The 12,627-nt window shown below is 37.2% G+C and overlaps 1 protein-coding gene across 1 annotated transcript; it reads right to left on the minus strand.

The window, feature by feature from the left end:
• Positions 1-1,035: 1,035 nt before the first annotated feature.
• On the minus strand, positions 1,036-9,497 carry LOC110114755 (probable purine permease 11). The gene is made up of 2 exons (XM_020847738.2): positions 9,230-9,497; positions 1,036-2,405 (listed from the first exon to the last, which is right to left on the minus strand). The coding sequence occupies exons 1-2, from the start codon at positions 9,264-9,266 to the stop codon at positions 1,342-1,344; spliced, it is 1,101 nt and encodes a 366-aa protein (XP_020703397.1). The 5' UTR covers positions 9,267-9,497; the 3' UTR covers positions 1,036-1,341.
• Positions 9,498-12,627: the final 3,130 nt, after the last annotated feature.

Below are 12,627 nucleotides of genomic sequence, written 5' to 3' on the forward strand. Positions count from 1 at the left end.
ATTTGAAACTTACTAAATGGTCGCCGGATCTTGATGTCGGAAGCGTGCAGCCAGTCTTCGTTTTTCCCTTATTGCGTGCAAATTTGGAGTGCTCCAGCTGACGATCATTATTGATTCCTTCGATCATAGAGTTTTTGTCAAGCATTTAAGTATCTTAATGATGCCATAATTAAGTGATCTTATGATTCTTAGATTCGTCTCATCGAGCCCCTCAATTTGACTATAAGCATTTTATATTTGAAGATTATTTGATTATGAAATTAATGTTTTTAAGCTTTTAAATATGATACAAACCTTTGGGCTTTGGGTTTCGTTTGGGACAACTTTCATACTACTTTCTAAAACGGCTTTCTAGTAAAAAAATTTCAAATTTAAGAAATTTTTACACTAGAAAGCTGTTTTAGAAAGCAAGAAGAAAGCCGTCTGAAACGAAACCTAAATTAACGGCAGAATGGTCATTCACCCAGCAATCCGTTAATACCTAAGTTTCGTTTAGGACGACATTTTTATTGCTTCTTAAATCATCTTTTTAGTACAAAAATTTTAATTTTGATATTAAAAAGCTGCTTTAAGAAATAATAAAAAAACCGTCCCAAATGAAGCGGTAATTCTTCATCAATTTTTCCTAATTTTTTTCTTAATTTTAAAACTAGTAATTAAGATTATGTAGCACCTATAAATATGTATAACTTCTATAATTTGAAACAAATGAATAAATTCTTCCATCATATTTCTTCTCTCCAATTTTGACAAAAATAAACTACATCAACATAAGTCATTTTCCGATTTACAACTAAGAAAGATCCGTGGATTCACATCTCTTTTTTTTTTTATTTGGAACAGTTAGCCCAATTAAAACAGATTCATACATACATCACATACACAATATCCAAATACAAAACCTCTTAATTGATAGCCTAAGTTCCTAACCAACAACCAAATGAACTTTGTGGATTCAGATCTCTCGCATGATGCACCAGAGATTCAAAGAGATATTGCGGCACCAAATAACTTTGTACTCATTCAAAGTAAAAGTTTCTGCAAATTAGGATAGGATTTTATTGCAGGATAAATGAATGCCATAAACCGCACCTGCTGCTTCCATTTAGTTCAATATACACAAATCACAACCACAGCAAGAAGGGTCATATATCAGGAAAACAGAGTGAAGAAACCCAGAATTCAAATTGGCAATGATCGCCCACATAAGGGCATCCTAAACTTCCATTCTTTCAGTACTCAATGAGAAACAATATACACTAAAACATTCCCAAATCAGAGAACATAAATGCAAAATAAACAAATAGAACTCATCTCCCAAATTGTAAACCATTACCACGTTTACAGATCATCTCGCCTCCTCCTACTCTTCTTCTGCTTTGAATCATCAAGATAATGTTGATACATATAGTTAGCAAACCCCAAAGTAGCAATCAGCAAAGCTATCACTTTTACCCCGTCCATGCTATCATGGAAGAACACCACAGCAAATATAGGCACCACAGGCAATGCCAAGGTAGCAATCACATTGGAGAAGAGTGAAGAAACAACAAAGATCAATCCCACTGCCCCCACAGAATACAGGAGCCAGCTTATTGCAATCCAAACCAAAGTCATAACATAGGAAACCTTACCCTTCTCAAACTCCCCAAACTCCAAATGAATTCCCCTCCACTCTCCGCTGACGAAAAGCCCCACCACGGACGCCACCGCAGCCAAAAAATTAGTCCATAGAGTCATCTGAATCACAACCAAAAAGGTCTCAGATTTCAAAACCTTCTGGAAAGAAAGCTGCGTTAGGGACATCATAAGCGAGAATGTCGCTGATGCGGCTATGGTTAGGGTAAACCCTAGCGGGTACTTGTCACTTGAAACGGAGCCGCCGCCTTCGGATCGCACTCCGAGGAGAGTGGCAGCCAGAGTGAGGAGAATGATGGAGTTGAAAATGAAAGCAGTGAACTTTTGAGAGTTGAGGAAGTAGGCGAAGAGAGCGTTGAAGGCGAGTTGTGTGGCGCAGACAAGGGAGTAAGTGGATACGGGGAGGTATAGGAGACCGTAGGAGTACATGAGGTTGTCTCCGGCGATAAGGAGGCCGATGCCGATGTATACGGCGGCGATCTTAACAGCCGATGCTGTCGCCGGTGAGGAGGAGGAGGAAGAGGCGAGAGGGTAAAGGAGGACAAAGGGGAAAAGGAGAGGAGCACCAGCAGATTGAACGATGGTGGCCATCCAAATGCTTTTGCCGCCGTTGTTGTAGTAGAAACGGCCTAGGAGGGTTCCGGCTGCTTGGCCGGCGAGGATGAAGAGTGTGAAGAGGGAGATCATAAGCCACCATCGCCAGCTTTTGAGGTTTGAAGAGGAGGGCAGTTCTTGACTGGAAGTTGCCGGCTTTGGTGATGTTGCCTCTGGAGCAAAGATTATCATTTTAAGAAATTCACATACGAAAACAGGCAAAAGGGCAACTTTTGGCATTTAAAAACATAGAATTTCTTAGATAAACAATGGATTCATCTTTCTTGCACCAATTAATTTGTAAAAGTGGCATGTATTTTTACTAGTTACGGAAAAAAAATCCTCGTATGTGCGTAAGCTAAAGTGGATGTAAGCAATATTTTTTGCAGAGAATTATTGCTCTAAAATTACATTATTGGGCCAAAGAGAACTATAAAAAAACAAAATCATAATTGTCGAAGGGAGAACATAAAGTTGAAAGATTTCGAATATTTTCCACCCCAAAAAAAAATCGAATATTATATTCATTTTTTTTTTTTTTGGGGAAATTTTGGGCCATGGCCCTTCTATAAATGAAGCAAAAAAGCAATTACATAAGCAAAAAGCAAGAAAAAAAAAACTATACCAAACATAAGCACAAACAAAAGCTTATGATGGTCAGAAAGACGGAAACCCCAACTATACCACCCTAATTACAAGAAATAAGAACAGTAGTAGAAGTGGTAACCAAAAAAGCATCCCAGCAACGCCAAAAAAGTTGAAGCTTCTCAGCCAAAAAGAAGTCGCCCCAGCAAGCTCCAGAGACCAGAGGCAACAAACCTGAAATAGAGAGGACTGGCAAGATGGTGAGACAGCAGCCAAAATAACCAGTGAATCAATAAGTCCCCCAAACCGAGTAGCGCAGGACTCAGAAAATAAATCAGTAGAGAAAGCAGCATTCCCTTGGTTGCCAGGAGGCCATCCAAAGGGAATGACCCAGAAAAAAGGAGGGACTTCATCATTGTCCTGGCTACAAATAAGCACCTCCAAAAAACCAGCAGATCCCGAACCACCAAGGAAAAAGACCGACCCCAGAACATTTCGCAAAGAAGGTGACAGAATCAGAAATGCCCCATGAGCAGTTCACCATTTTTCCACTTACCCAGCTTGATGTTAATAACCCTTTTAATAGCAACAGAAAGGGTATTAATGCTATGGAAATCATTCCCAAACCTCCTACTATTGCGTTCACGCCAAACATAATACAGAGTGCAGCAAACCACCATTTTAAAGCAATCCCGGAACAGAGAAGGACCCAAATAATCAGAATCAAGCCATTGCAAAAGCTGAAGCACAGTGGGTCTAAACAAGAACCCAGCCAAATCAGGAATAAGGCCTTGGAGCACAGCAAAGGAGTAATCACATTCAAAAAAGAGGTGATTAACAGATTCAGGATAATTGTAGCACAGAGAACATAACTCTGGGACAAAAATATTACGAATTCTCAAAGCATCTTGGGTCTTCAATCCACCCATAAGAGCAAGCCAAACATAAACAGTATGCTTAAGACTAAAGTTTTTGTGCCAGATAAGTTTATCCCAAAGGCTATCCGTGTGGCCACAGTAAAATTCCTCCAGAAAATCCTTGAAGTAAACCTTAGAATGGCCTTTCCAGCTAATACAGGAGATAGGCTCAATAGCAATGGGCACATTAGTAATAGTGTTCCTAATAGAAGAAGGCAACTCACCAGGCAAATTCCAGCCATTTTCCCCCAGGTAGTTCTTAATCCAATGATCGGGCAGCCACACCAGAACTTCTCTGCCAAATAACTCAAACAGAGAAAAATTATCACACCAGGGGTCCCAAACCAAGGCAATGGGATGAGAGGGGGAAATGTTGAATCTGCAATTATGCTTAACCAACAAAGCAGTATTACAGATAGTCACCCAGAATTTACTTGCAAGGGGAGGAGGAGGTTTCCAAGGGGAAATATAGGTTGATCTAAGCCAAGAAGCCAGTAAAGAGGAACTATTGTACATCCTGAGAATAATAGTGCAATTAAAGGCATACTGGATAGCATGAAGAGAAGGCAGACCGAGCCCACCCTTTACTCTAGGCTTGCACACATTGTCCCATGAGACCATATGAATCTTGTTGGAGCAGCTAATATCACCAAAAAACAAGAATCTGGAGCAGGATTTCTTAAAAATCTTAAAAACAGATTTAGGCAAAATCGATCCTCTAATCCAGTAGGCAATGGTGTTTTGAATAGTAAATTTGAGATATTGCAATCTGCCCGCAAGAGAAAGAAGGTTAGCCTTCCAACCATTAAATTTTTTGTGTAAACTATCCATTAAAGGCAGAAAATCAGCTACTTTCAAAGTATAGAAAGCAATAGGTATGCCCAGGTAGGATATTTTGGAGGTGATATGATATATGGATAGGGCTTGACACAGCAAATCTTGATTTTTCTGCTTTTTAGTAAACATAACAGAACATTTTTCATGATTGACCTTGAGGCCGGAAGCTTCACCAAACTCATTAAGGATACTAGTAAGCATAGTGCAGTTGTCCACAGTAGCTTCTCCAAAGATAAGAACATCATCCGCATAAAGCAGGTGAGAGAGGTGAAAATTTTCACACTTGAAACCTTTAAAACCTCTTTCTTCCAGCAAATTAGAAAGAGCGTCCATAACAATACAAAAAAGATAGGGGCTCAAAGGACACCCCTGCCTAAGCCCAGCCGAGGAGGCAAAATAGCCTTCTAAAGCACCCTCAATGACCACTGAGAAATTGACATTTGTGATACAGGCTTTAATCCAGTTAATAAAATCCTTAGGAAACCCTTTGTGGTGCAATCTAGCAAGTAAGAATTCTCTGGAGACAGAATCAAAAGCTTTTTTGATATCAATTTTTGCACAGAATATGTTGTGAGAACCTTTCTTGGAAACCAAAGAGAGAATTTCCTTAGCAAGCAGAATGCTATCAGTGGAAATCCTAGACTTCACAAACCCAGCTTGAGAGTCTTTGACTATGATAGGCATCAAAGGTTTGAGTCTAGCGGAAATCACTTTGGCAATAATTTTATAAAGCGTATTGCAAAGGGAGATAGGCCTGTAGTCAGAGATGGTGGTGGCATTGCTAGATTTAGGAATAATAACAAGAGCAGTGGCTTTGATACCACTAGGAAGATAACCTTTGGTAAAGAAAGCATTGATCGCTTTGCATAAAAGGGGCCAATAATGTGCCAACCAGTCTTATAGAAGTGATAATTAAAGCCATCAGGACCAGAAGCTGATTTGGAAGAACCTTTCATCACAGCCATCTTAATTTCCCCCTCCTGAAAAGGAGAAATAAGCAAATTTGCAAGATTACCAGGAAGAGCATCACCAACAGGAAGAAAAAACTTCCCAGGGGCAATAGGCGGAGGATTAAAAAGATTTTGAAAATACTGCACAATAGAGTTAATAACATCTTCTCTAGACAGAGTAGGATTACAAGTGAAAAGATTAGTTAAGGATTTAGACTTCCCTTGTTTACATCTGATCTTGGCGTATAAAAATTTCAAGTCCTCTTCACCATGTTGGAGCCATTTAACCTTAGCTCTTTGAATTGCCCAGCTAGCAAGAGAGGCAGAGGTTTCAACAATTCTAAGATTAACCTGCTTGAGGTTATCCAATACGTCAGTATGTAAGGGCTGGTGATGCATAGAGCTAAATAAAAGTTCTTGTTGCCTGTATAAACTATCCAACTCCACAGAAAGAGAATTGGAATTAGCCCAAATTTGATGCTTAAGTTCACCTTTGAAATTTTTAAGAAACAAGCAAAAATGAGAAAGAGGATTGCCAGATATCGGCTGATCACAGGTATTCAACAGTAGGCTCCAGTAAGAGTCATTTTTTGTCCAGAAGTTCTTAAACTGAAATCGTTGTTTGGATTTAAAATTAATCCCAGGATGAAGAATTATCGGAGAGTGATCAGAACAAGCAGGAGATTGGAATGAGCTGTAGGAAGCAGGAAAACACTTAATCCAGTTCTCATTGACAAGAGCTCTGTCAAGTTTAATAAAAATAGGATTCTCAATTTGCTGATTATACCAAGAATAATGACTCCCCACCGCATTTAGATCAACCAAATGATTAGAAAAAATCATATTGTTAATATCAACTAATTGAGAGTGATGAAGCGGCAAGCCTCCCATTTTATCTGAAGCATAGCGACAGCAGTTAAAATCACCAATAACTGCCCACGGGATATCAGTAGAGGGAGCCACATCAGAGATAGAGGCCCAAAGTTCCTGTCTATCACTAGCAGAATTGGCAGCATAAACAATAGATAACTGAAAAGAAAACAGATTCCCAATCTTAACCAAGCCATTAATGAGTTGAGGAGTGACGGAATTGGGAGTAAAACAGAGCTTGCTAGGATTCCACTTAATCCAAATTCTCCCAGAAGGAGATAAGTCAAAATTATGAACACTGTCCTCATTAGGAAAAAGCCGATGAGAAGACTCAAAAAACTGATCCGAAAGGGAGGAAAGGTGGATACGGTTTTCCAAAATACAAAGCATATCAAGCTTAAAAGACTGAATTAAACGCTTACAGCAAAAAACTTTGTCAGGGCGATTAAAACCCCTAACGTTCCACACACCAAAATGTGGAAGAGACATCAAGAATTTTGATGAGTTTGGGATTTTTTACTCTGCTTTCCCTTTGCAGATTTCTTGGCATAATCGGACCCAGCCTGTTTCTTCCCTTTTCCTACCAATTTGAAATCCTTCTCCTGCAAATCAGGATTATAATCCTCCTTACTGAGAGAGTCCAAATCCGTAAGAATATCGAATTTGTTAGGGGAATTAATACTAGTAGCGGGCTTAACAGAGGAATCCATAAGAGAAGAAGAGGAAGAAGAGAACTCTTCCGCAACAACATTTAAATTAGGGATGGAAGCATTGACATCACCAGGCAAATTCTCAATTGGGGCCACAGATGGTATGATGGTATGAGGTTCTCCCTGATTAGAAGAGGATGGCAGTGAGGTGGGAGGTTTATCGGATGGCGGTGGAGAATGGCGTTGATAGTGAAGCGGTTGACCAATACTATTCGAGTGTAAAGGAATAGTAATACCTGCATTAACCACCTCTTTTTCTTTAGGAATATTCGTTGCAGAATCCGGCTTTGGGGGTCTGGAACGAGAAGTGTTCCTGCTGTATGGTTTCTTACTGAAGCTTCTACCTCTGGCAAAAGGCCTGGAAGCGGGTTGCTCCGTGGTGACTGGGTTTGGATTTTTGGGGCATGAAGAGGAATCATGGACCAAAGACTGGCAATGTTCACAAGGAGATGGCCTCCATTCATACTGAACCCTAAGTTCAGTAATATCACCATCTAGAGAAACTTTAATGACATCAGGATAAGAGGCCTTACTATCCACCAAAACGCATATGCGGGCGTATGTAAGTCGGGTTTTTTGCGTCGTGAGTTGATCCGCAGCAACAGGAATACCAACCTTGCTAGCAATCCTTGAGATCCCCTCCGAGTTCCAACAAGCCAAAGGCAAATCGTGAATCTTGATCCAGATAGGAACTTCAGCAAAATCTTCTCTTTTCGGCTTGAATTTGGGGTGCCATTTTTGGAGGACAAAAGGCTTGCCAAGCAGAAACCACACTCCCTTAGACCAAGCCATATCAAAGTCTTCTGCACATGAGAACCGGAGCAGAAAAAAGCCATCACTCAAGGAATGAAGCTTGAGTGACCCTTTTAAAGACCAAGTTTTGTTGATAGCACCCAAAAGGGCCTCATAGAAAGGTCTTCGACCTATGGAGTAACCAACAAGGCAGAGGCTCCAATCCTCACTACCTGAGGCAAGTTTCTCGGGAGAGAAAGGAATAACTTCCGGCTCAAGCGGATGATGAGAAAAACAGAAGCTTTTGGAAGAAGGAGAGGTTTGAGCGGGAGAAAAAATATTGCACCAGTCCTTCAAAGAGGAAGGAACCTTGGAAACAGGGGATGAAGAGGACAGAGGGGGAAAATTAGAGCCATGCAAAGCAGACTCCATGAGGGGGGGAACCTCCGGCCAGGCCGGAGGGGGAGAAGAAAAGGAAAGAACGCCGGCGGAGCGAGAGGAGGAAACCCTAAAAAACGAAAGCCAGCGCAGTATCCATTGCACTGTTTTTTATATTATATTCATTCATTAGTGGCTTCTACCGTCCCGCGTGCTTCATTCACACTGAGCAGAACAATTATTTTTTTTTTTGGATCTTTCCTTCCATAAGCCTTTTTTTTCTCCTAAAAAACTATTTAATTAATTATACTTTTTTACATTAAATACTTATCATTAAAAAAAATGAATGCATCACAATCATTTTTGCAAGTATTCATATCCCCATACTTCAGTTTCTTCTAAATTACTTATTCAAAATAAAAATTCTAAGGTGAACACGGGTGAGAAGAGTTCTTCCTCTCCTCCTCCATGGCTCGAATTCGGGATTAATTATTCTGTGTGGACTTCGAAGGTTGAATGTCATCTGGAAACCAACAAGAATGTGCCACATCACCCCTTGATCGATACCACAGCTCAGTATCACTGCTCAATACTGCTGAAATAGTAAATTCTGGTTGATCTCATGATGACATTCTGCGTCCAGTCTCCGCACATAATAATATATCCGATTTAAGACATTAATTTCTAATTTTGTTGCAATTTGTTCTTAAGTTAAAAAAAAAAACATATTTCTGATCAAATTCCAAACTTTACCATTCTTTCCAGTAGACTGAATTATGAAAAATTAATGCATCATATTTTTAGCACTGGTATCTCTCTCTCTCTCCCTCTCTCCAATCAACAGTTGAGTAGAAGACTAAAATTATAAAATTTGTATGCTTTGTTTGAATGCAAATTGTGCAGATCGTGAAGGAAAAATCTCAAAACGAGTAAAATGCATTAATTCTCTCAAAAACCATGAACAAAGCTTCGAACTGGTACACAGGGAAGAAAGCGAAGCAACTGAGAAAGCACCAACCTCTTACATGGAGTTGCACCTCTTGAGCTTCTCCCATGATGAAATTAGCCTCTCCAAGATGGAAGAAAGCAATCTATATGCTACCTGCTTCAGTATTTCAGATCTGTATTGCTGTCAAGAAGATGCGAGCGAGTTTTATAAACTCAAGTAAGCCATGATTGAGTGACTTCTTTAAACCAGTTATGTCCAGAGCGACTAAAGAAAACAACTTTTTTTAAAGGAAGTAGAGATACAGGCTCTACAACGTCGACTTTGAACAAAATATAGAGAAAATCAGAAAAGAAAAAAAAAATGAAGGTGGATTTAAATCAGTATATTTGTTTTATATTATCTATGTTATCAGTTGGTATGGGAAAAATATTAATCAAACACGTAACAAATCCTTTTAGCTATACACTCCTTTCAAGATCTCCACAGCCAGCAAATTGGACTTTCTGTCGTCTACGCTGTGTATTTCTGGGACCAGAGTGGGTTTTTTTTTTCTTTTTTAAGGCTGTGATGTCAAAGGTTTTGTTGAGCCTGACGTGTACAGGTTCATAGCCTCTTTTAATGCCTATATTAATACTCGGGACGGATACCAGTCCGTGTTGTTCTTTTAATTTGTACATATCTGATATGCCTTTCTAAAAGATTAAAAAAAAAAAAAAAAAGAGTTTTGTTTTTTTTTTTTCTGTGTGAATAACATGACGAAATGATTTTTTTAAATAAATAATACTTATACAATAATTATAAACAAGGGGCGAACCAATTTCATTTTTCAGTATGTGTAAAAATTTAATTAAATAATATTAATTGCTCTGTGTGTGAATATTCACGACAATAGAGAGATAAATTGTTTAACCTCTTAGCTTTGAACGAATATCTAGTACACATATTATACAGATAAAAGAGAGGGGCGTAAAATTCATAAAAGGTATCGGAATTTTTACATGAAAAATTAAAAAAAAAGAGTAAAAATCAAGGGTGGCCAAATTGAAATAATTTAACTAGTATTTGTTGTTGATTTCAAATGATGTCTTTGGGGGAAAGTTTAGTCATATTTGTCTTTAAAATCTAACTATATTATCTAATAGTTTAAAATATTAAATATATTGAGATATAATATATGAATTTAAATTTCATTAAAATATTCTGATTAAATTTTCATCATGATAGGCATAGTTGCTTTGAAATTGTTTGTAAGCTTAGTATAATTCTTGGATATTAGATCAGATATATCATTAATATGATCAATTCTGACGAAAAATCAATCAGAATATATCGACTTTTTTTTTTCTAATACATGGCATTTGAAATCAAGACAAATACCATAAAATTAGCATCAACCTACTGCCAAATATATTAGAATATTCTAACATGATTATTTTCATATTTTACTTAAATAAAACAGTATATACAATTTTTTTGTCTCATAAAAGTTAAATATTTGTAAATATTTTTTTTTAATATTTGTAAATATCTTACAATTTAAATAAAGACAAGTTTCTTACAAATTATTAAGATGTCATTTATACTTTCAGAAGATATAGGCTTCATTTGGAACATCTTTTTTATGATTTTTAGCAGCAACTTTTTAATACAAAAATTTTTTGAACTAAAAATTTTTGTATTAAAAAAACTAACTTAGGTTTTCTTTGTGACGGCTTTCTTACTGCTTATTAAAGCGGCTTTTTAGTACAAAAATTATTATTTTACTAGAAATTTGCTTTAAGAAGCAGTAAAAAAGTCATCCCAAACAAAACATAAAAAAAAAATCAAAAAAGCTATCACAAAAGAAATCATATTGCCAATATTTTTTTTCCCTCTAAGTGTTAAAAGACTTTCTCATAAATCATATTGCCAATATAATTTCTTTTGTGATAGCTTTTTTGATTTTTTTTTTTATATTTTGTTTGGGATGACTTTCTTACTGCTTATTAAAGCGGCTTTTTAGTAAAAAAAATATTATTTTACTAGAAATTTGCTTTAAGAAGCAGTAAGAAAGTCATCCCAAACAAAATATAAAAATAAAAATAAAAAAAGCTATCACAAAAGAAATCATATTGCCGAACATTTTTGGCTAGGTTTTGTGGAGTATATGCTGAACTAAAATTTATTCTATATATATCATGCATGTGCTCATTCATTTCTGTGTAAAAGTGCAGCAGTTCGTAAATTATGTACACCTATTTATTGTGTTAAGAGAGATATATTTGTTTGGCTGATTTGCATAATTATTCAAATTGTTTGAATGTTTTTTTTTTTTTTTTTTTTTTTATGTTTTTTTTTTTTTTTTTTTTGTCATTATAATCACTAGAGTCGTTAAACTATCATAAGGCCTGACCAAATAATAGCGGATTGAAAGAGATCGAGACTGAGATCTTGCAAACTTAATGGTTTGATCAATAATTGATCTTACAAATCATAAGATTTTTTTAAAATGTTTATTCTGAGCTGGTGTGGTTCTTCTTTCTGATCTTTTATATTTATAGCTATATAAACTGCCCCCATTTAAATTAAAGATACGAATGCGAATCGCAAATGAAATGCTTCTCTCTTTCTTGTGCATATTTTAGGGTAAAAGGTCACGATGATGATAAAGCTGAAGCTGATGGGTTGCCATCTAAATTTCCTCCCCTTGAGCCATCACCAGCTGCTTTTCTTTGTGTCATCCACATTGTTTAATTTATGAATTATATTAATGCTAGTGGATGTCAAAAGACTCCATTAAAGGTTTGAGTAAATTTAGCTTCATAAGGTTTTGAGGACTCCTTCATTACTTTCACTTTCGTAAACGTTGCCTCCACTTAATGGCGTATTATTACGCCCGGTCACCGGATGCCGGACATACAATCCAGACGCGCCACGTCACCCAAATACACTGGGACCCGGTGTATCTTGGTGATGTGGTGCGTCTGGATTGGTGTTCGGATGAATCCGGACAGCGGACGTAATAATTTGCTCCACTTAATTATTGTCACAGCCTTCATTGTTGCGTCCATTGAACCGCTCTTACCATCTTTGTTACCTTCTTCTCAGTCTCTCTCTTCTTCCTCGCATGATAAATAACCTCCTCAATTGTCTCTTACTTTGTTATGACTACCTCCATATTTACTTTTGAATTGACATATTCATTGTTGCAAATTAAAGCCTATGCTATTGCTTTTGCCACATATTTCTCCATTGTAGATGCGCCTATTGCTATCACCCTTGCAAATTTTATTTTTTGATTCAATTAAGCTAGTTTTCCTTGAGTTTATTGCATATTAGTCAGGCCCATATTATGCTAAGTCATTACTATCTAGCCACATATATGGAATCTAAATCAATATGTGATCCCCTCAATTGATTGAATGTCATAAGACTTGCCACATATTTTACTTATCTTAAGCTTGATTAGATCATAAAAGGGATATTGA

Source organism: Dendrobium catenatum, unplaced genomic scaffold (genome assembly GCF_001605985.2).
Source record: "Dendrobium catenatum unplaced genomic scaffold, ASM160598v2 fragScaff_scaffold_1013, whole genome shotgun sequence".
Lineage (NCBI taxonomy): Eukaryota > Viridiplantae > Streptophyta > Magnoliopsida > Asparagales > Orchidaceae > Dendrobium > Dendrobium catenatum.